The sequence below is a fragment of the Microtus oregoni genome, unplaced genomic scaffold (genome assembly GCF_018167655.1).
Source record: "Microtus oregoni isolate MIOR12 unplaced genomic scaffold, Mior012 000071F_ref0000514, whole genome shotgun sequence".
Classification (NCBI taxonomy): Eukaryota; Metazoa; Chordata; class Mammalia; order Rodentia; family Cricetidae; genus Microtus; species Microtus oregoni.
The window spans coordinates 5,853,843-5,875,953 of NW_024543978.1; the positions used below are offsets into that span (position 1 = coordinate 5,853,843).

The following is a 22,111-nucleotide window of genomic DNA, read 5'->3' on the forward strand; positions in this document are numbered from 1 at the left end:
ATGTCCTATATATGGGTGGGGACTTCCTATGAGGCCATGTGCAGACCACCAAGATGAAGCCACAGATGTCACCAAAGCATTTTCATTCCTTGTCTTTCCCTACACATCTGTATCTACAATAAACTCTCACCTGTTAATGTAAGAAAGTGCTTTGTTTGGATCTTGTGAGACAAGGTGTCACTACACAGTCCATGCTAGTCTTAATCTCAAGGCCTGTCTCGGCCTCCCAAGCGCTCGCAAGACAAGTATGTACCACCATTGCCAGCTTAAAGGAAACTCCCCATAGCTGCTCAGCACAGCCAGACGGGCAGGTGCCACCACTTTAAATTTTGCAGCCTTGGGGAAAAAATACAAATCACTTGATCTTCTTGCCTCTGCCTCCCAGCAGCTGGGACGATAGGTCAGGCACATACTAATAGGCCTGGCTCCCACCCCAATGCACACACACTCTGTGTGTGTGTGTGTGTGTGTGTGTGTGTATACATATTCATATGTTCATGTGGGGTAAAGTGCACATGTGTGAGGCCAGAGATTGGCAACAGATGTCTTCTTAAATCTTCTCCGTCTTATTTTTCCTCTTTCTTTCTTTCTTTCTTCCTCTCTTTTACAAGACAAGGTTTCTCTGGAAAGTTCCAGACTGTCCTGGAACTTACAATGTAGACTAAATTGGCCTCCCAAGTGCTGAGACTTAAGGCATGCCTCGCCACTGCCTAGCTTGTTTCTTATTAACTGATTAACTAATTAATTATTGAGACAGGTTCTCTTTATTATGTAACCCTGGCTCTCCTGGAACTTAGACCAGGCTGGCCTTGAACCCACAGAGATCCTCCTGTCTCTGCCTCCCTAGTGCTGGGATTAAGGTTTGAGCCACCACATCTAGCCTCTATCTTATTTTTTGGGAGAAGTTCTCTCACTAAACCCAGGGTAGGATAATTCAGCTGCCATCACTGGTCTGTCCAACAGGTCCCAGGGATCCCCTTGCATGCCCCCCACCAGCTCTGAGATCACAGGCGTGGGCTGCTGCACTGGCCTTTTCTCTTCTTTTCTTCATTGGTGTAGGTGTTGGGTGTCACACTCAGGTCCTCATACTTGCTCATAAGCACTTCGGTGACTGAGCCATCTTCCTAGCACCCTTAATTGTTTTCCTGTTTTTAAACAGACATTTGAACACTCTCCTCCTCCACTAATTCCCATGACAGCCCCAGAGGCTTACACTGCCAACAGCTGGGATTTCCCAGTCAGGAGGACAGAGTTTAGAAAGAGTTAAGGGACTCACTCAAGGTCACATGGGCAACCAGTGATGTGCATCCAACATGAACCCTAATCTGTCTGAATCTTAGCCTTCAGTGTTTACAAATGTGTCTTGCCAGCTGGGAGAGGCAGGAAGCCCACAGAAAGTTCTCAGGGAAGCACAACCAAAATCTCCCTGCCTCTCTTTCACTGGTCACCCCAGCAGCGACTCAAAGCAGGGACTTCGTCCGGCTCCTCAGCAGCTCGGCACACCTGTCCTTGGGTGCACGGAATGGACCTAGGGAGCGGGCTTGGAGGCGAGCCCCTCTTTGAGGTCTGCATTGCTGTGAAGCTGTGGGACCCGGGGTGAATCACTCTGACCTGCCTGTGCTGCAGCCGCCGCAGGGTCACCTCCTTCCAGGGCTCTGCGTGGTTTCTGTGGACTCTGCTCAGCACCTTCCCCTGGTCAAGGCTGGGTCCTGTTTCTGGGCTTTCAGTACAGGCTGGTCTCTCTGCCATCATTCAGTGGGTCATAGGGCTCTAGAGTTACCAATACTGCAAACTCACCCCCAACCACAACTCCCAACCCATACCCCCGTTTTGTTTTCTATGTTTTGTTTGAGACAGGATTTCTCTGTGTCGTTCTGGCTGTCCTGGAACTCGCTCTGTAGACCAGGCTGGACTCGAACTCACAGAGATCTCCTGCCTCTGCCTCCTGAGTGCTGCAATTAAAGGTGTGCACCACCACAGCTCAGCCCTTTTTTATGTGAAGAAAAAAGTTTATATTTATCTTGTCTATAGTAGGGAGGGCTGTAGAAAAAGAAAGGGGAGAAGGGGAGGAAGTGGAGAGAAGAAGAGAAAAGGAAGAAGAAATGAAAAAAGGGGGGAATCTAAGAGCACTTGTTCTTGCAGAGGGCTTGGGTTCAATTCCTAGCACCCGCATGGCAGCTCAGAACTGTCTCTAACTTCAGTTCCAGGGGATCTGACTCCCTCTTCTGACCTCTGTGGGCACTGCATGCATGTGTTACACATACATGCAGGTAAACACTCATTCACATAAAACTAAAGTAATTATTTTTTTTAAGTAAAGAGGGTAATAAATAAATAGGAAAATGAGTCTGCATGCAAGCTTCAAACCTTCGAAACTCTGGCTATTAGGAGCTGTCTTGCAAGCCAGGCAGGGTGGTACACGCCTTTAATCCCAGCACTCAGGAGGCAGAGGCAGGAGGATTACTGAGTTCATGACCTGGTCTACAGAACAGCTAGGGCTACACAGAGACACCTTGCTTCGAAAAACGAAACAAAACAAAACACCAAGCAAATGAATAAAGAGAGCTGCGTCACTCAGTGTTGGCCACGAGGAAAAGGGAGAATGACTCTGAGCAGAGCCCTTACCAGAGAAAGGGAAACTATGAGAGGTATTTGGTGGAAGCTTCATTTGCCACAGAGTCGCTCCAAGCGGCTTAAATAAAGTCATGCCCTGCATAGCTAAGGGGGCAGGCAGGGCACACTAATTCAGGTTGCCAGGAGACTGCACACCATGCGGCCACTGGAAAGGAATCCCATCCTTGTTTAATTAAAAAATAAAGGGAAGAAAGGAAAGGAGAAGGAAGACTAAGGAAGGGAGGTGAGAGGGTGGAAAGGAGGAAGTGGAGAGGGAGAAAATGGAAGGGAGAGAGGAAGGAAAGCATGGCCCACTGGGGACCAGCCTTAGACTACGTGGGGACATCTCTTCTTACCCCAGAAGACATCAGTGGGTTGGGAAGTGGCCCTCCCTGGCTGAGCCCTGGAGTGGCCTTTACCACTCCTTGTGAGTCAATTGCCACCTCTGTGCCCTGGCATGATGGCCAACTTTATCTAAAGACTCCAAGTGATCCAGGGACAGCTCAGAGCAGGAGCTGGCTGAGATGCAGCTGGCCTTAGCATCTCACTCATGTGGCTTTGGGACTCACTTTGGATTCCTGACTACGAGCTTATTCATCTGCAAGACAAGTGAGTCACACTTGTGCCCAACACCTGCGTCAATGGAGCCCTACAGGACCTCATCTGTGGCCAGAGGTCTGAATACCAGCAAGGCTGTGTGTGTTCCCCCCTGGGCTGGCCGGGGTAAATTGCTTATGAGCACATTACACACATGGCCGCTGAGATCCATAGTTCTACTGAGCTGACCCACTTCGGGAACATCATCAAATCCTGGAGATGCTTAAGACATAAAGGTTCGGTTCCTAGACTGGAAAACTGGGACCATGTGGCCTAAGCTTTCATCCACCCTGGTATTTGACTAGAAGCAGCCAGGATGTACTGCAGGAGCACTTCACAGCCTGGGCCTTTGGCTGCCGGTGAACAAATTAGTTCTTGATTACTGTCAGCATTTGCATTTGTCTGTCTGTTTCGTCTCTTCAGGATTCTGTTTGAACACGAGGGGTGCAGTGGCCTCCAGATGAAAACCAAAGTTTCTGAACTGTGGCCCCCCTGGTGTCTGTGGAATGTTGAGCAGGTGTTGTACCCTGCCCCGTCAGAGAGTCACTACTGACCTCTGGAAACCTGTGTCCCTCCTGGAAGACATCCTATGGCATGGAGCAGTGCACACACAGACGCTAAAGCATGTGCCGTGTGCCTCTGTGTGTGTGTGTGTATGAGTGGGGGGGGGTGGAGAAAGAGGAGAAAGAGAAAGATCTCCTTTGAAGGCAGTAATTACGGGAATTGTGGGTCAGTCCTGCCTGTCTGACACCCTCCTTCCCCCGTTTTCTTCTCAGACAACAAATAAAAGAGCCAGCCTCCCTTGCTGCCAGACCACCACAGCGGAGCAAAGGCCCAGCCCTCCCCAGCGCCTTGGCTCTGCCTGACTGGGCACTTCCAGGGCGGTTCAATGGCTGCCTTGTTGAAACTTCCACAGGGTTGGCCTGGAAGGAACCATTAAAAAACAGTTTAGTCAGAACAAAAGCTTGTCTGTTTTTATTGTCTCCCTAGCTGCAGTTTGGTCTCTGTAGCTGAAAGTGGATCCGATGGGCCCCAGATTTGGAAGCAGTCAGCTGAGCATTCCCTCGTCTCTGGCTTCAATGTCTGATCCTCAGTAGAAAATGTATAGACTAAGCCAAACCCAGGCAGAGACCTTGGGAGGATGCTAATGCTAAGGGCCTCAGAATCCCCTGGAGCTGCCTGGAAACTGGGTGCTTATTGGCCTCATGCTGTCTGTCCAGTGTCATTTGGAGCACATGGGCCCTGATGTGTATACAGTCCCCGTGACTCTAGGCTGGCTGTTCGGAAGCCAGGCAGGACACACGGCCTGACAGTTCTACTCTGGCAGTGTCCCCAACCCCCATACTGAAAGTCCCCAACAAGCAGGCCTTTCAGAACCCCAGCATGGAGCTCTACTGCCCTGGGCTGTAGAGAATGTGAGTCTCTGTTTTACGGCTGAAACTTATTTTTGTTGTTGTTTTATTTTATGTGTATGAGTGGTTTGCCTACAAGTATATATAAGCACCACACGTGTGCAGTGCCCTCAGAGACCAGAGGAGGGTGTTGGATCCCTGGAGCTGGAGTTAGAGAGAGAACAGACACCTGAAGGAGGGTCAGTATGATTCCCAGTGGTGAGACAGTGCAATCTGCCCCGGTCCTTTTTCTAGTGTGTATTTTGAGACAGTCTTTTTGTTTGCTTGTTTGTTTGTTTTTGAGACAGGGTTTCTCTGTGTAACAGCCCTAACTGTCCTGGAACTAACTCTTGTAGATCAGGCTGGCCTTGAACTCACAGAGATTCACTGCGTCTGCCTCCCGAGTGCTGGGATTCAAGGCAAGTGCCACCACTGCCCGGCAAGACAGTCTTATTAAGTTGCCCAGGCTAGCCTTGAACCCAGACTAACCCTAGTCCTGTTATTGTCCTGCCCCAGCCTCCTGTGTTGGAAGCACTAATGAGCCTGGCTTCTTCCCCAGGAGGGTTCAGAAGCTCCTTCCTTAGGGCACACTGCCTGTGAGGCAATAATGGAGACCCACCCTATATGATACAGCATTCCCATGTCCTCTTCATCATCAGTGTCCATGCATTGCTTCAAGGTGAGCCTGCATATTCTATAGAGAGTGGGGCAAAGCAGGGTGGCCTGACAAAGCCATTCAGTCCCATGGTGAGTCTCTGCTGCTGGTCCACCAATGCACTCCAAGCAGCAGGGACTTGGCAAAGGAGAGCACTCTCTCTAGAGGGTCAGGCTCTATAAGGGTTTAGATTCTGTGGATCATGGGGGAGGTCTCCATCACATCACTTACTGCCATAGCAAACCAGGTCACCATAGATAATACGCAAAGAGCACTGTATTTCAGTAACATGTCTTACTTAAACTAAAACGGGCACCTTATCTGACTCTTGGCCCACAGCTTGTAGGGTCCAGATGTAGTGACATGTGCCCACTCTACCTCCTGGGGATATTGGAGGATGTGCTGGTCTAAGCCTGGGATGTGTGGGTGCAGCAGCTGGTTTCTCATTCTCTCTCCCCTTTCCACTAGACTCTCTTGCAGCTAACCTGTGCGAGCTGAGGAAATGGGAGGATGAGATATGACAACATCAGGAAAGGCTACTACTGTCCTAAAAGTTCAGGACGGACTCAGCTGGCTGTGCTTCTTGCTTTTCCTTCTTCTAGTCATTCTGCCTGGAAGGCCAATGTGTCGCCTGGAACTGGGGCAGCTGTACCGCAAAGCCACAGGCCAGGAGCAGCAGAGCAGGAAGCTTGTGAAGGGGGGGCACTTGCAGTATTGATTGAGAACCTGCATTAGGTATATTGGACTTCCTTCCTGTAGAATTCCTGTATTGTGAGAAAAAACATAAACCAAAGCAAACCCCAGCTCAAACCTATCATGTTCTTGTTTGGTCAGTCACCATGGGGAGGTCTCTGCCACAGCCAAATGCAGCCTTGATTCAAATGCTGAGCCCAGTGATGGGCTAACAGTCAACCAGAGACAGTCACTCAAGACTGTCAATGCCGGAAGAGGCATTTTTTTTAAAACTTATCCAGGCACCATGAATGGGTAGGATAGTAAGGTGCTGTGTTTTAGCATGGAATTTATTTTATTACTGATCATATGTGTGTTCTTGTGTATGAGTGTGGTCATACACATGTACAGGTCAAAAGAAAGCCTTAGATGGCAGTTGTTGCTTTCCACCTCCTTGTCAGAGACAGGATTTCCCACACACTGCTGGAGAGCCTCTGGGTGTCTCCAGGATACTGCTAGAGCACTCCCATTGCTGTAGAGTGCTGGGACGTGGACTCTATGCTACTGCATACGCTACTGCATATACTTTCACATCGGCTCTGGGGATTCAAACCTAGGACTTGATGCTTGTGTGGCAAGCGCTTTACCCACTGAGCCATCTCTTGGGCCCTGGGGTAGATTTTATCTCCCGGTTTTCCCCCTTTGACTTAGTGAGTGCATGGGAAACCAGACAGGAGCTGGAAAAGGTCGTCCAGGTCTCCATGTGTACTGCCCCACCCCTTCTCTGGTTAATTTTTTTAAAAAAAGATTTATTTATTAAGTATACAGTGGTCTGCCTGGCCTGCAGGCCGGAAGAGGGCACCAGATCTCATTACAGATGGTTGTGAGCCACCATGTGGTTGCTGGGAATTGAAATCAGGACCTTTGGAAGAGCAGGCAGTGCTCTTAACCACTGAGCCACCTCTCCAGCCCTTCTCTGGTTAATTTGACACAAGCTAGAATCATTCGGAAAAGAGACTCTCAATTGAGAAAATGCCTTTGTAGGATTAGTCTATAGGCAGGTCTGTGCAGTATCATTTTAATTAGTGATTGATGTGGGAAGGCCTAGTTCACTGCGGGCAGTGCCATCCTCTAGGCAGATGGTTCTGGATGGTATAAGAGAGCAGGCTGAGCAAGTCATGAGGACATGAGGAGCAAGCCGGTAAGCAGCACTCCTCTGTGGGCTCTGTATCAGCTTCTGCCTTCAGGTTCCTGCCTTGTTTGAGTTCCTGCCAGGACTGGCTTCAGTGGTGGACAATGATGTGGAAGTGTAAGCAAAATAAACCCTTTCCTCCCCAAGCTGCTTTTGGCTGTGGTGTTTCAACCCTAACTAAAATGCCATGGTTTTTTGTTTTGTTTTATTTGTTTGTTTGCATTATTTTCTGGGTGCCAGGATTGTGGCCATTTCCCTCTGTGCACTTGTACACATGTCACCTGTTACAGGCTTGTAGGGGTTTAGGATAGAACTTTCTGTGCTAGTAGAGTGAGCTTCTCCAGACAGCAGCTGGACTTCCCGTGGAGCGTCCCTTCCCTGGACCCTTGCAGCTAGGATGGCTATGTGAGCTGCTCGGACAAATGGAAGACACATCTGAGAGAGAATTTATTTCCAGCAAAAGACAATCCAGTCCCCCTCCCTCCCCTCAATGTCTAGAGCTCTGGCCTCCTCTCGTGACCTTAAGGGAATAAGTTAGAGTATGAGCAGGAAGCTCAGAAGGAGGGTGCACTGGGGAGGTGGCTTCAACAGTTTGCTGGTGGCTGCCAAGGAGCTCCTGAGACCATGCTGGTGCCTCAACCTCCCTCCCCAGAGTTCTCAGAGGGCACCTGGGTGTGGTGGTGAAGACATGCTGCCTGCAGGTCCCATAGCCAAATACCCCAACCTTCCAGGCCATAACCCCTAAACCTGGTGAATGGACACGTTTTGCTGTTGTTTTGAGACTGGTTCTTACTCTGCATCCCAGGTTACTTTGGAACTTGCTATGTAGCAAACTTTGGGTCATTTTGCCTTGGCCTCCTACGTGCTGGGATTACAGACTTGAGCCACCACGCCTGGCGTTGGTGAGTATGGCCCTTGATGATGTCCCTGCTCACTCCTAGGCCTCCACCCACACCATTGCTCAGGCTGCAAGGCATAGCACTTCCCTGTCTTCCTCTCTGATGCTTGTGATCCATCTGAGAACCTTGAGCTCCACCCTCAGAAACACAGACTCCAGCCCCAATCATGGCTGCCTCTGACAACACCAGGTCTACGGTAACGCCACCTCCACCCTGAAGCTCCTGCACCTTCCACTGCTCCAGGCTCTCCACAATCTCCTTGAGGTTCTTGGGTAACCTTGAGCTCCTGCCTTGCTATGTGCTCTGTTGGGCCCTCCACATGCTTCTAGCGTCCTCACTCCTATCTACAACTATGTAACAAAGTTGTCACAGACCCTGTGGAGTCTGGGGTGGGCTTGGGTGTGGCTCCACGGCTCTTCTATAGGGCCATCAGGGCACAGCCAGGGCTAAATTCTTACTGAGGTTTCAGCTAAGGAAGATGGCTGCCCAGGCTCACTGTCCCTTGCTGACTGTGGGCCAGAGGCTACCCTGAGTTCCTAGTCACTTAGGTCACCAGCACAGCCACACAGAAGAAAGTTAGAGCTAGGTGTAATGACAGAAAAGCCACAGGCCATTGGCTAGGAGTGAGTCAGAGGTCCCACTTGTAGTTGAATGTGAGGGAGGTCGCAGGAATGCCAGGAGGTGGGACTGGTCAGGGCCTGCCTTAGAATCTGGGGGATCCATGGCCTGCAACTCCTCCATGGTGTTATCTTTGGAGTCAGGATTTTAATTCCCCATCTTGGTGTCCCAGTCACTGGAACCCTCTGGTTGCTATGTAAACACACACACACACACACACACACACACACACACACACACACACACCCCTGCTCTGCCCCAGGACCTTGGAACATGCCATTTCCTTGATCTAGATCACACTTCTGCCCAATAGTATGGTTTCTCTACTCAGATTTCTCTCCTCCAGCAGCTTTTCCTGGCTGATGTTGTTGAGGTGGCCCTGTCCCTCTGAAACTCTGCTCTGTGTCTCTGTGTCAGGACTGTGTCTGCCATATCCTCCCAGACTCTTGAAAAGTGCTAGTCACACAGTGGTACTCATTAAATGCTTGTCCTATCAGGGTGGATGGGCTCTAGGAAAGGAGATTCAAGCCCATGGAGAGGGCTGGAGAGATGCTCAGGCGTTAAGAGCATGTGCTGATCTTTTGGAGGACCAGGGTTTGGTTCCCAGCGCCCATGTCAGGCAGCATACAACTGCCTGTAACTCCAGCTCCAGGGAATCTGCTGCCCTCTTCTGGCCTGCTTGGGCTCCTGCATCCGTGTGCCCATCCCCTCACTTAGACCTAGACTGAAGGCTCGGTGGTGGAGTACCTGCCTAGAATCCCCTACTGAGGGGCTGAGGGCATAGCTCAGTGGTGGAGTATCTGTCTAAAAGCCCCCACTGAGGGGCGGGACTTAGTGGAGGTTCACTTGATCAGGATGTTGAAGCCCTGAGTTCTGTTCCCACACCTCAAAACACCCCAAACCATTTCAGAAACACAACACCCCTTTTCCCACGGTTAAAGACAGAGACTCTTCAAGCCCACTGACCTTTCTAGACACTGTCACCTCCTAACCTTACAGGAGAAAAAGTTCTTTCCTCTTGATGATGGACCGATTCATAGCGAAGGCCAAACAGGTAACATGGAACTCACCAGGAAGGTTGAGACAGGAGGATTGCCATGAGTTGAAGACTAGCTAGGTTTCACAGTAAGACCCTGCCTCAGACAAAGGACCCAAACCCAGAAACTCCAGAGGCTCCCAGATGGCAGCCAGAAGGCAGATGCACACACCTCTAATTCTTGGGCCTGTCCTTGCTGGGTGCAGCTTGCTCCTGAGCAAGGACTTTAGTGCTCACACGCGGTTCTTTTCACGGCGTGTCTTCTGAGTCTGGTCATGTTGTTTTATCTATAAAAACCCTGCTGGGAACCAGGCCCGCTCCTCCACCACAGGCCAGTTTTATCTGCTCAGCTTGTTTACTCCTCCATTCCAAGACCAGGGTGTCTGAGGCCCAGATGCCTCCAGCATGCACCGAGCCTGGGGCGCGGGACGGCCGCCCTCTGTTGATCTCCTGCTTTCTTCAAAGATGAGAATAAAAGAACCAAATGTCTGGAAATTAAATTTTCTGGTTATAACAAGGCTTTTGAAGCCCCGAAAATCAGTCTTTTGTTTCTCTGTCCCTCCCCCTGCTTCCCCTGCCCTGCTCTCCCCAGAAAATTCCCACATGGCATTTCAGAATCAAAGGGTTTTACCCCATCAAAACAAAATCAAGGCCACAGTGCCAGAGACACTGAGGGCCACAGGAAGCCACCGACTTCTACCACTTCCACTGGGTTAGGCTAACTTCTGTCCTTCCTTGGTGTGTGACAACTTAGCAGCCATAGCAGGAAAGGGTCCAATGTGACAAACTTTTTGGTGTCTGGCATCATGACAGCTTCTGTCTCTGGGTGCTTGTGGATGAACAGACAGCCCCCCTGGGAGCAGGCTGGGGCAGAGAGCAGCCTGAGGAGGGGTCTGGCTACCTCTCTGGCCAGGAGTAGCAGGTGAGGACCCAATGGTGCACTGTGTGGACTTTGTTCCTGGGGAAGGAGTTGGCAGGGGTCTGTGCTGAGTTCTTCTGGCAGCAGGAAGTCGGTCCTGACTGATTCCAGACACCAGGTGAGCAAGACAGGAGAATGCAGACAGATGGAAGGGCCTGGACCAGGGCTGGTGATCCACTGGGGACCATGAGTCTGGGTTGGTTAGTTCATTAACTCTTGTGCTCGCTTTGCACCTGCTGTTCCCTGAACCAACAATTCCCTTCCCCCTTTATCTCATGCCTGACTGTCCAGAAGTCCGGCCTCCAAGAGCCTCTCCCTGCTTTGTTCTCAATCCCTGCTTGACTCTTACCTGTCACCGCTTTTTACAGGAAGAGGGGGATGAGAGTCTGTCTCTCTGTGTAGCTCTGCTGTCCTGGGACTCGCTACACAGCTATAGCCCAGGCTAGCTTTGAGCTCACAGAGACCGGCCTGCCTCCGCCTCGCTAGTGCTGGGATTAAAGACGCGTGCTACCATATTGGGTCCTGTCACTCACTCCTGTTCCTCTTTTCTCTCCCCCAGATGAAACACAATGGCCATTGGATGTCTCTCCACTGCTGCTGCTGTAGGAAATTGATGCATGCACACCAATGCATCAGTGAATGGATACGAATGCAGAGAGCGTTGGGTACCGTTGGCCAGAGCGAGCACCAAGTCTGCCGGTCATCGTTCTCACCATCATTGCGGTGATGCTAAAGTAGAGGGCGCTCATCAGCTCGCACACAGCCCTGGGCCCCACTGATGGAGGCCATGCTGGCTCCCCAGCCTGCTACAGCTCACCTGATGAGGATCCCATAGTTTTCACAGAGAGGAGTAGATCTGAGAAGTATACATAGCTGTCATGCTTCGAGCAGACTCGTTTGCCACTCTGACCAACTTGGATGGTGACTGGCATGGGACTTGTTCTGGCCTAGTTGTCTCTGGCTGGAGAGGTATAGGTGTTGGTGGGGTCCATTTATAGTCACTCCCTCCCCTCGCCCGCAGGATTTCACACAGTCATTTCACATGTCCACAGTAGGTGGCGCTATCACAAAGAAACTGATGATCTTAAAAAAAAACACACGCTGGGGCTTCATTTAGGTTGGCTGGGTTCACAGTCTGTAGCCCCGAGCAGACTGCTTAAGTTTTTCTGAGCCTCAGTTTCCTCCTGGGTAGAGTATACAAACGGTGTCTGTTTGGATAAGTGAATAGGAGTTCAGAGGTGATGAGGAAGGTCATGACAGGAGCTCATCGCTGACAGCTGCTGTTTCTACTGTGTTCCCTGGTTCTGCTTTCTCTGCAGAAATACTGGGGTGAGCAGCCTCACGCTCACAGTCGGGACAGCCCAGGGCTGTGTCCCAGGTCACAGCGTGGGACATGACCTGTGCAGGAAGATTGGAGGGAGCTGCTGTTGCTGAGTGAGGGCTCCCTCTAGAATCTTCTGTCACCTGGTAGTCCAAGAATAGGACTTGTCAGCTGAGCGTTGCTGAAGGAGGGGGACCAGAGGCACATCTGTCGTCATCTGGCAGGTGACTGAGTTCTGGCTCCAGATTCTGAGTCAGGTGTCATTCCATCCAGACCACAGTTCTCTCTGAAAGCTTGCTCGTCCATCCATCCATCCATCCATCCACTCATCAATGAGCACCACATGCATTTCAGATACCATTCTGGCCCTCAGACATGTGAACAGGTCAGAACAGAACTGATGCCCACATCTTAAAATACTTTCTTTTTAAATGTCTGTGCATTTGTGCATGTTTCTCTCTGTGTGTGTGTGTGTGTGTGTGTGTGTGTGTATGTGTGTGAGTGTGTGTGTGCTTCTGTGTAGATGTGTACCTGAGTGCAGTCCCCTTGGAGGCCAGGAGAGGGAGTCAGAGCTCCTAGAGCTGGAGTCAATGGAGGTTATGATCCACTCCACATGGGTGCTAGGAACCAAATTCTGCAAGAACAGAACCTGCTGTGAACTGCTTCACCATCTCTGCAGCCCCACCCTACTGCCCATATTTCCACAGAGGAAAGAAGGCAATAGACAACAAACTACATATTTTGGGTGGTGGAAAACATGAATGAAGAAAAATCCTATCTCCCCAAATCTTGATTTTAATTTGCCAAATCTGACAGTTCTGAGCAATGGTTAGAATCATGGGCACAGTGGAATCTGCACCTTGTTCTGGCTCCATGGTAGGGACTGCCCGCTGAAACAGGACTTTCAGTAGCTGGTACTCCTGGACTCCAATGCTGGCCTCACTGCTCACAGCCATACGCTGTCTTTCTGTCTCATCTGTGGGACGGGAAAGCCAACAACCCCACGTAAGGTTAGAGCTGGAGTTCGGTCCTTTGACATGGGAAGCTGTGCCCTTAATCTAGTTCTTAGGAGGCTTTGCATCCAGTTTAAGACCCTCCCAGAACTGCTAATCTCCCCATATTGGCTTTCTCCTACGAGTCAGGACTGAGGTAGTTAAAATAGGCTTAGGGGAGGATAACAAAACCCACAGAGTGAGAAGCCATCACACTGTTTCTGTGCATGTGTCTCTGTTGTGTGCACACGCATGCTCATGCACCTGTGTGTGTGACATAGGTCTATCATTCTCCATCGTATAACCCTGAGGCAGGGTTTCTCACTGAACCTGGAGTCAGGCTGGCAGCCATCAAGTCCCAGGAATCCTCCTGTCTCCACTTCTCCACAATGCTGGCTTTCTACGTGGGTGCTGGGATTTGAACTACATCTCTCTTGCTTACACAGCAGGCAGTTTTAACCCACTGACTGAGAGAGGGTCCTGTGTCAGGTGGTGACTGCATGCCTGAGTGCAGATTCTAAGCCCAGCTTGGCAAAGGCTCCTGAATCAGAGCCACACTGCTCTCTCCTGGCCTGAGAGGAAGACATTGAAACCCAATGGCCTGAGGAAGAGCACCTCACACAGTGGCTTAAGCTGGGAAATTCTGGCCCAAACCTAGCAGTCCCCTCTATGAGACCAGGGTAAGCTGGACTCCCAGAAACAGATCCCTGAATCATTTTTTTTTTGTCCAAAACTCAAAACCCAATTGGAGCGTGGTGAGAAGAAGGGCACTTGCAGCCAAGTCTGATGGCCGTGTAACAAACGTGGGAGAAGAGGATTGATCGACTACTGCAAGCTGCCCTCCTGCCTCTTCATGCATGCATGGCACATGTGGTTACGTGTGTGTGCGTAAAATAAGTAAATGTAATAAGACAATTTAAAAACAATGTGCTTGTCGGCAAACAAACATGAGAATTGTCGTATGTAAACTTGGTCCCACTTTCCCTTTTAGATCAGAGCTGTCTGGTGACTTAGTCAAGTTTGGGATGGTTTTGAGGTCCCCAACTCATGCTGGCTCCTTCCCTCCTTACTGTGTAAAGGTTACTTGTCCCAGCCTGTGTGTTCACAGTTTCCTTCATGGAAGCCAGTAAGGGTGCAAGCATCCTCGGGCCCAGTGGGGCTTATGCTGGTTTCTTGGTGCTTGCTGTGACACTGGGATACATTGCTTCTGCTTTAAGGCAAGCAGAAAAAAACGGGTCCCAAGATGCTGTGGGCATCATGCTACAATGATGGGCATGCCTATGGGCAAGGCTCCTGCCAGTACTTGGAGATATGCATGGGGCAAGTCCCTGTTCTGGGATGCCCCAGTGTTTAAGACTAGACAGCCTGCATTAGAGCTCTGATTGACAGCATTGGGCAGGTTCCTAGCAGCTGAGCTGAGCTCTCCCTTCTGGGGTGCAGACCAAGTACATCAACAGGGAACATGGTATAGGTGGTTGGGAGAGGTGGACCTTTAACTGAGGAAGTACTAACCACCAGGCATGCAAGTTTTGGTCTGCAGCCTTGGTGCCTTAGCCACCACTTAGGAGAGTGTTTGGTCATCCGTGGAGAGTCCACAGACAGTAGCAGCTGCCAAGCCCGGGAATGGTATGGGGCAGAGTCCAACTGCTTCCCCGGCCTGCACATGAGAGCTGCATTCGCCTGCACACTGGCAGATTCCAGCACCCCACCACCAGAAATGGTGGATGGAGTGAGGGGGAAGAGCAGGTAAGTTCTATTTCTAAAATCCTGGCAGTGCGCCTAGGCCCGCCCCCAGTGTGTCTGGGCCCGCCCCCAGTGTGTCTGGGCCAGCCCCCAGTGTGTCTGGGCCAGCCCCTAGTGTGTCTGGGCCAGCCCCCAGTGTGTCTAGGCCAGCCCCTAGTGCGTCTAGGCCAGCCCCTAGTGTGTCTAGGCCCACCCCCAGTGTGTCTAGGCCCGCCCCCAGTGTGTCTGGGCCCGCCCCCAGTGCGTCTGGGCCAGCCCCTAGTGTGTCTAGGCCAGCCCCCAGTGCGTCTAGGCCAGCCCCTAGTGCGTCTAGGCCAGCCCCTAGTGTGTCTAGGCCCACCCCCAGTGTGTCTAGGCCCGCCCCTAGTGTGTCTAGGCCAGCCCCCAGTGTGTCTAGGCCAGCCCCTAGTGTGTCTAGGCCAGCCCCCAGTGCATCTGGGCCCGCCCCCAGTGCGTCTAGGCCAGCCCCTAGTGTGTCTAGGCCCGCCCCCAGTGTGTCTAGGCCCACCCCCAGTGCGTCTAGGCCCGCCCCCAGTGTGTCTAGGCCTGCCCCCAGTGCGTCTAGGCCCGCCCCCAGTGTGTCTAGGCCTGCCCCCAGTGCGTCTAGGCCCACCCCCAGTGCGTCTAGGCCCGCCCCCAGTGTGTCTAGGCCTGCCCCCAGTGTGTCTAGACCCGCCCCCAGTGTGTCTCTGGATCCTTTTCCACCACTGGCTGGACCTTGAGACAGCCTTTCTTGGACTCTCAGGCTTCTGTTGCATGTGGAGATTGAAGCATGAGGCAATGTTATCTTAACAGGTGCCACCCCTGTAGCAAATGAGTCCTGTGGGTCAGGCATTCCCTGTCACCTTCTGGAAGGAGAGGAAAGGCCTCCCTCTAAAGTGCCCATTACCAAACCGGTCTTTCTCCAGAGGAAGGAGGGACAGCAATGATGGTCAGAACAAAGTACCCTCCTATCCCCCCACCCCACATTGCGGTGGCCCATTGCTTGCCAAACCCTAGAAATCATCACAGCTCCTGTGTGTATGATGAGGGCGCTGTCTGTCTGGCAGTGTGACCCCACAACCTGTGAGTCAATGGGACACTTTTCACTCCTCTCCCATCCTTTTTCTCTTTCTTCCTTTCTTTATTTCTTTTCTCCTTATTTTCTTCTTTTCTCCCCCACCCCCATGTGGTAATTGCATTTATGAGTAAAGGCCAAAGGCCAAGCTCAGGTACACGCCTCAGGAGCTATCCACTTTGTGTCTGTCAGGGTTCCTAAGGGAAGCTGGAGTTCACAGATGGGCTAGGTTGCCAGGCTGAGCAGTGAGCAGTGGGTGTCCTCCTGTGTAAATGCTGAGGATTGCTCTCCTCACGCTTGACAGGGAAGCACTTTCCTGACTGAGCTCTCTTCCCAGGCCACTTTCCTTCTTTCTGGCAATAGGCTCTGTGTAGCCCAGCCTGGCTTCGATCAAGCAATCCTCCTGCCTCATTGTCCCCAGAACTGGGGTCTTTTGGCCACTAAGTGCAGTGCCAAGATGGACTGATGGGTGGATGCCTACTTTCTTGTTCTGGTTTAAGTCGGCAAAGAACAGGCAGGAGGCGTGGACACAGGACCTGCTGCTGCTGCAGAGAAAACTTTGCCAGGAAGAAAGGCATGGCAGACGTGCAGAAATAAGTTCCCCTGTGGAGCGGTGCTCTAAGCACACGGGAGCGTGTGTGTGTGTGTGTGTGTGTGTGTGTGAGAGAGAGAGAGAGAGAGAGAGAGAGAGAGAGAGAGAGAGAGAGAAGCAGGTTTGTGTGGGTGGAAGGGTGGAGAGAGCTTGCTTTTGATCCTGGTCTGAGATCTAGGTCATCTGGCCTTGACCAGGTTGGGTGGGGGCAGAGGGAACTGACTGTAGCTTAGCCGTGCAAGGTACCCCTGGGTTGGCTCAGTTCCCGCTCTCCAGGCAGATGGAATTAGACTCTGCAGTGGAAGATGAGGTCCCACCTTGCTCTGCAATGTGTACATCAGCAGAATTCTTTTCTTTTTTTTTTTTTTTTTTTTATAGCCTTGGAGACATATGCTGTTGGGATCAAAATCACCTCTGCAGGGTGTGACTGACATGCAAACAGCCGAGAACTCCTTGCCCAGCACTGGGAGACTGGCTGGAGGGAGCAGCCTCCAGACACAGTGACACCCCTCCATTCCAGGCCCAGGTGGCCCAGGTGTGGAGCAGTCTGTGGGGATCACATTACATCCCAGAGCCTGAGCTGGGTGCCCAGGCCGGGTGGGGGTGGGGCTGGTGTGGGTCAGGCAGGGCCTGGCTGTTCAGGAAGTCCCCGGGCCCAGGCTGGCCTGGGGTGGGGGCTGGGGGACAATCAGAAGCTGGCAGGGGACTGGGATTCATGAGCCTTAACACTGGCTGGGCCTCCCTTCTTCTCACTCCGTTGCTCTTTGCTCAGGCCTGTCTCAATCCTCTGTGCAGGCCACCCTGGAAAAGTTCTGCTCATTTTAACCCCCGGGAGCTTCCTCTCGGTGGGTTTTCACACTTACTAGATGGCAACTAACTTTTAACAAGGATGTCTTCTCTACCCCAGGCACCTGGCAGATCCCTTTGCCTGAGGGGCACTTGTGAATCTTCAAGCAACCTTGGGAGTCACAAGCTCCTAGTCCCCTGTTTTATAGACTGGGAAACTAAGGCAGGGCCTGGCCAGTTTCACTGTCACTGAACCCAGGCTGTCACTTCCTCCCCACAAGGCTGTCCCTAAGCATCCCTAAAGGCTTTCCTGGGATGGCCTGGGTGCTCAAGGAATGCTTCTGTTCTGATTGCTTGCTCTAGCACCCAGGAAAGCCAGCTGGGGTCTGCTGAGGTCTTGGGGAGCACAGAGAGAGAGAGCCCTCCTCCCTCCAGGGTTTGACTGAGAGATAATCCTGACTAGGGGATGGTTGGAGTTCAGAGGGAATCTTCAGAGTGGAGGGATGAGAAAAGGTGGCTTCTGGGAGACAGGGACCTGGGTGAGGGGCGGCCTTTCGTGAGCCACCCCTGAGACAATGGCCATCTGGGTTATGTACGGTCCATCCACCCAACCCAGACCTGCTCAGGTTCCCTCTACAAAGCTTGTTAGGGAGATGCTCCTAAAGATGGGGCCAAGGATTGGCTTCCTAGAGCAGGACATCTTAGTTTAATGTAATTCTAGACTTTGGAAGGAAGCCACTTCCTGCATTGAAGCTGACATTGGGCTCAGCATAGTGCCTGTGGGGCCTTGACCTAGGCCTTGAGAGGGGCTGAGGCTAGCCTAGTTCTCCTTTCTGCTCTGTGGGCACTGCTGGTTGGGCTCCTCTTGTTGATGCCTCTCCCAGGAAAGTCTCTTCTTTGGGAGTTGTGTCTCACCTCTCGCCTCATGTGGGTGGCCCACTCTGTTGGCAGGGACTGGAGTCACCTGGGGTCTTGCTTGTGTATTGTGCTACAGACAGTGGATGCAGTGGCTTCCCTGTCACCTGCCCTGCAGCTCATAGGTCAGATGTCCTTCTCTACCCAAAGGCCAGCCAGATGTCCTATCTCTACTCTTTTGGATGCCTCCTTCGCCTGACTTTGGGGCTTTCCGGGGAGAAGGAAAGGGAAGCTACCTTCCGGTTCCCAGACCTTACTGTGGGTCCTTGTTGTTTCCAGAGGCCTGAGAATCAGTTCGTCATGGAGGTCACCATGCTGGCTCCCTCCCTGTTAAATCCTCCTCCCTGGCCCTATCTGAGGCATCCAGGCTGTCACAGGGTATTCTGAAGTGAAAGTAGGGCCTTTTGTTTATTCTTTATCAAGAACTGCAAAACGGTGACCATAGGTGTGACACCAGCTCACAGCCAGCATGGCCTCAGTTCACAAGGTCCAGGGAGGGACCTCTCGGGGTATCTACTGGCTAGGGATTCAGTACTGGGGGTATCCACAGCTTGGGCTAAGATCTGCGGGCCTGTTTTGTTGTCTAAACTCCTGCAGGCCTCAGGAAGCCTTGTTGTCCAAAATCCCCACAAGGAATCTCCTCTGTTCTAAGAGGCTTTCTCCCCAGGCTGTCGCTTCTCACCCTAGGACTCCAACAGGGGCCCCTACCCAATGCCCAATACCCAATTCACTCTTAATCTCAGACTTCCATGGGTCCTCTCAAGCCCAGCCTCCGGAGAGCAGGGCAGCCTGCCATTCCGTAGAGCCCCTGTCACTCTGGGCGAAAACTGTTCTGCTCCTGTTTTTTTGCAGATGAGGAAACTGAGGCGGCAAAGAGCAGCAACCCACTGAAAGCCCCAAAGGTCGAGTGTAGGGGGCCTTTCCTGGTGTGAGGAGAGGGTGGCTGATCCTTTGGGAACAGGAAAATGAAGTTGGGAGGTCTCCTGAACAGCCCCTGGGCCATGAATTTGGGTACAAAGACTAGCTGCCTACTCCTCAGCCTTGGGGGGGGGGGGGCTGGGAGGTGGTGTCTGACTGTGAGGGACTAAGGGGCTTGTGTCAGGACGTCACGATAAGGGGTGGGTGGAACCCCTCCTCTCCGAGGGGAGTGTGGCACTCTCTAGTTCCAAATTTTGCTTATACATTCAACAGAGTTGTAACCTCAGGGATTACCCCGGTTCTGGGTTCAAAATACTAGGGTAAAAACGCCTAGAAGCCAAATCTGAACGCTCACGGTGCTGGACTTGGGGGATGGGATGGAGGCTGGGGGGAGACCCCAGACCATGTAAATAAAGATTCGGTGTGTGTGTGTGTGCGTTTCGGGGCGTGAAGTGCAGAAAATAAAAGTACTGTCCGTAGGAGGAAACAACCTTATCTCCACATTATCTCTGCCCGTCCTGGAAGGTTCCCAGAGGAAGTGGCACCTGAGGGGGGAAGGGCGGGGAGAGACCGTCCCCTGAGGAGGATGGCCAGGGCAGCAGAGCTGGCAGCCCAGTGAGTGTGCAGTGGGGGTCTGCATGACGGGAGCAAATGCAGTATTCGGGAAGAAAGAGAGAAGAGCCAGGTCCAAGGATGGACACCTCTGGGAAGCTTGCTCTGATTCCCGCGCTCCCTCCCCGGTACTTTCCACCACAGCCCGAAGGTGCCACAGGTCTCATTTTGGTCACCTCCAAGTGCGAGTCCCTAGAGGGCAGGGCCGCCTCGGATTCCTCTCTCCGCACCCCTGCAGCGTCCGACCAGGTACGGGACACTTGGTGGGCACTTGGTAAATATTTGTAGAGCGCCCTGGGAGGAATGAATGAAGCCATTGGGCCAGGCTTGGGGAGGGCGGGGCTGGGCGCAGGTGGGAGGCCGCGGGAGCGGGAGGGGCGGGGAGGTCGGTCCTCCCGCTCCTCCTCCCCCCTTCTCCTACCCGGCCCCAGCGCGCACCACTCCGGGGCTCCCGAGGCGGCTGGAGGGGAGTCCGGGGCGCGCGGGGCTGGAGAAGCGACCCGGGGCTCTTGTTCTGGGCGCGGGAACTCAGAAGAGGGTTTGTCGCCGGTGCCCGCAGGCCTGGGCGCAACCCGAGCGAGAGAGGAGGGAGCGAGGGCTCGCCCGGCGCCCAGCCGCCTCCTCGGCACTCGCTCTCCGGACTCTAAGGTCTGCAAAGCTGCTGCTCCTCCCATCCCGGCCCGCCTCCTCGCTCTTTCGCTAGCTCTCCGGAGCTGCCGTGCTAACCCTGCGGTGCGTCCCGGCGAGTGCGGGCCGAGGGGCCCCGCGCCAGGGCTGAGCAGAAGACAGGGGCGTCCCGGGCAGAGCGCAGCCGGTCGGGGAGTGGCCATGTGTGGCAAGGCCGCTGCGAAGCTCGTCTGCAGCAAGTGACCTCGCGTCGTGGACCGCTGCCCTGCCCCCTCCGCTGCCACCTGGGGCGGCGCGGGCCCCGGTGCCCCGGATCGCGCGTAGTAGAGCCGGCGCGATGCACGTGCGCTCGCTGCGCGCCGCGGCGCCACACAGCTTCGTGGCTCTCTGGGCGCCTCTGTTCTTGCTGCGCTCCGCCCTAGCCGACTTCAGCCTGGACAACGAGGTGCACTCGAGCTTCATCCACCGGCGCCTCCGCAGCCAGGAGCGGCGGGAGATGCAGCGGGAGATCCTGTCCATCTTGGGCTTGCCCCATCGCCCGCGCCCGCACCTCCAGGGAAAGCATAACTCGGCGCCCATGTTCATGTTGGACCTGTACAACGCCATGGCAGTGGAGGAGAGCGGACCCGATGGCCAGGGCTTTTCCTACCCCTACAAGGCCGTCTTTAGTACCCAGGGTCCCCCTTTAGCCAGCTTGCAGGACAGCCACTTCCTCACCGACGCCGACATGGTCATGAGCTTCGTCAACCTCGGTGAGTGGCGGTGGGAGGGGTATATCACAGCCAGCCAGCGAGTCTACCTTCCCTTTGCAAAGCATCAGTGCCCGCCAGAGACTTTCGCACCGGGTTCTTAGTGAACCCTAAACTCTGTGCGTTCCTGGTAGGGCTTGCCGGCTCAGCGGGTTTGTGGGGGATACCGGGAGGGAAGGATAGGTCCTGAGTCTCTCTGCGGTCTCCGCCGCGGGTTGGGGCGGAAGGTGCTGGCCGGGCCGCGGCTTAGTTCAAAGCGCCCGGCTGGGTCATGTGAGCTGAACCGGCCACAGCGGCCCGCGCTACCTGGATTTAAAGGGCCCTTGTGGGCCCAGCTGCCTTCCCGCCCTTCCTTCGCTCCTCTCACCCCAACTTGGCCCTGGCACCGGGAGCATCCCTTTCCCTTACCTGCCTTGGCCAGCCCTACCTGTCCCCTTGCGGTGCGCCTGTGTCGGCGCGCGCCCGGAGCTCCTCGGAGCTCCTCTTCCAGTCGCAGGGCCCCCTACCTTTGGGTTCTTGTCTGGAGCCGGGGAAAGAACGTTGCCATTGCGAGTTTTCTATTTTAAATATTTAATGATAGGTCCCGGGCAGGCAGAATCCATTTTCAGCGTTTATCACGTGTGGCGCGCAAACCACGGGGTTTGGCGATTGGGTAGCTGGGGACCTCGGAGCAGAGGCCGCCACCGAGTGGCTGGTGAATCCTCTTCCCTACTGGAGTCCTAGCCAACCAAGTGATGCGAGGCTGGGTTGCAGTTGGTCCGGGATAGCTCCCCCTGCATCCGTGCGCTCACGTGTGTCTAACTTGCTCAAACTAACCCCCGGCAGTGCGCTGTGGGGTTGATCATCAAATATTTGGTTTTGGTGATAACACACCCTGATAGTGCTGTTTCCTGAGCCGCTTTTATTCTGCTTGTGGAAATTGCTGAGAAAACCCCAAATCAAGATAGCAAACACCGCGGGCGCTGTGTCAACTTGGAAATAATGAAGTTTGAAGGCCACCCCTCCCCCGCTGGGCACCTGGGGCTTGGAAGGGGACTCAGGTTAATCCTTCCAGCTCCAGATAAAGGCCCTGGAGTCCCTGGGAGGCTATTGTCTGCCTCCATTATTGGTCAAAAATATCAAATAATGAAACAAGGGTCACCGTGGGTGATAGAGATGCCAAAACAATATAAAACAAGTTTAAATTTTCCTTAGACGCTTGTTAAGA

At 53.2% G+C, this 22,111-nt stretch overlaps 1 protein-coding gene across 1 annotated transcript in view; it reads left to right on the forward strand.

The window, feature by feature from the left end:
• The first annotated feature begins 20,485 nt into the window (after positions 1-20,485).
• The window catches only part of Bmp7 (bone morphogenetic protein 7), a 70,900-nt gene continuing 69,274 nt past the window's right edge, over positions 20,486-22,111 (forward strand). Inside the window, exon 1 of the mRNA XM_041641896.1 lies at positions 20,486-20,907. Coding sequence (XP_041497830.1) covers positions 20,493-20,907 — 415 coding nt within the window. The 5' untranslated portion in view covers positions 20,486-20,492. The remainder of the gene's footprint in view (positions 20,908-22,111) is intronic.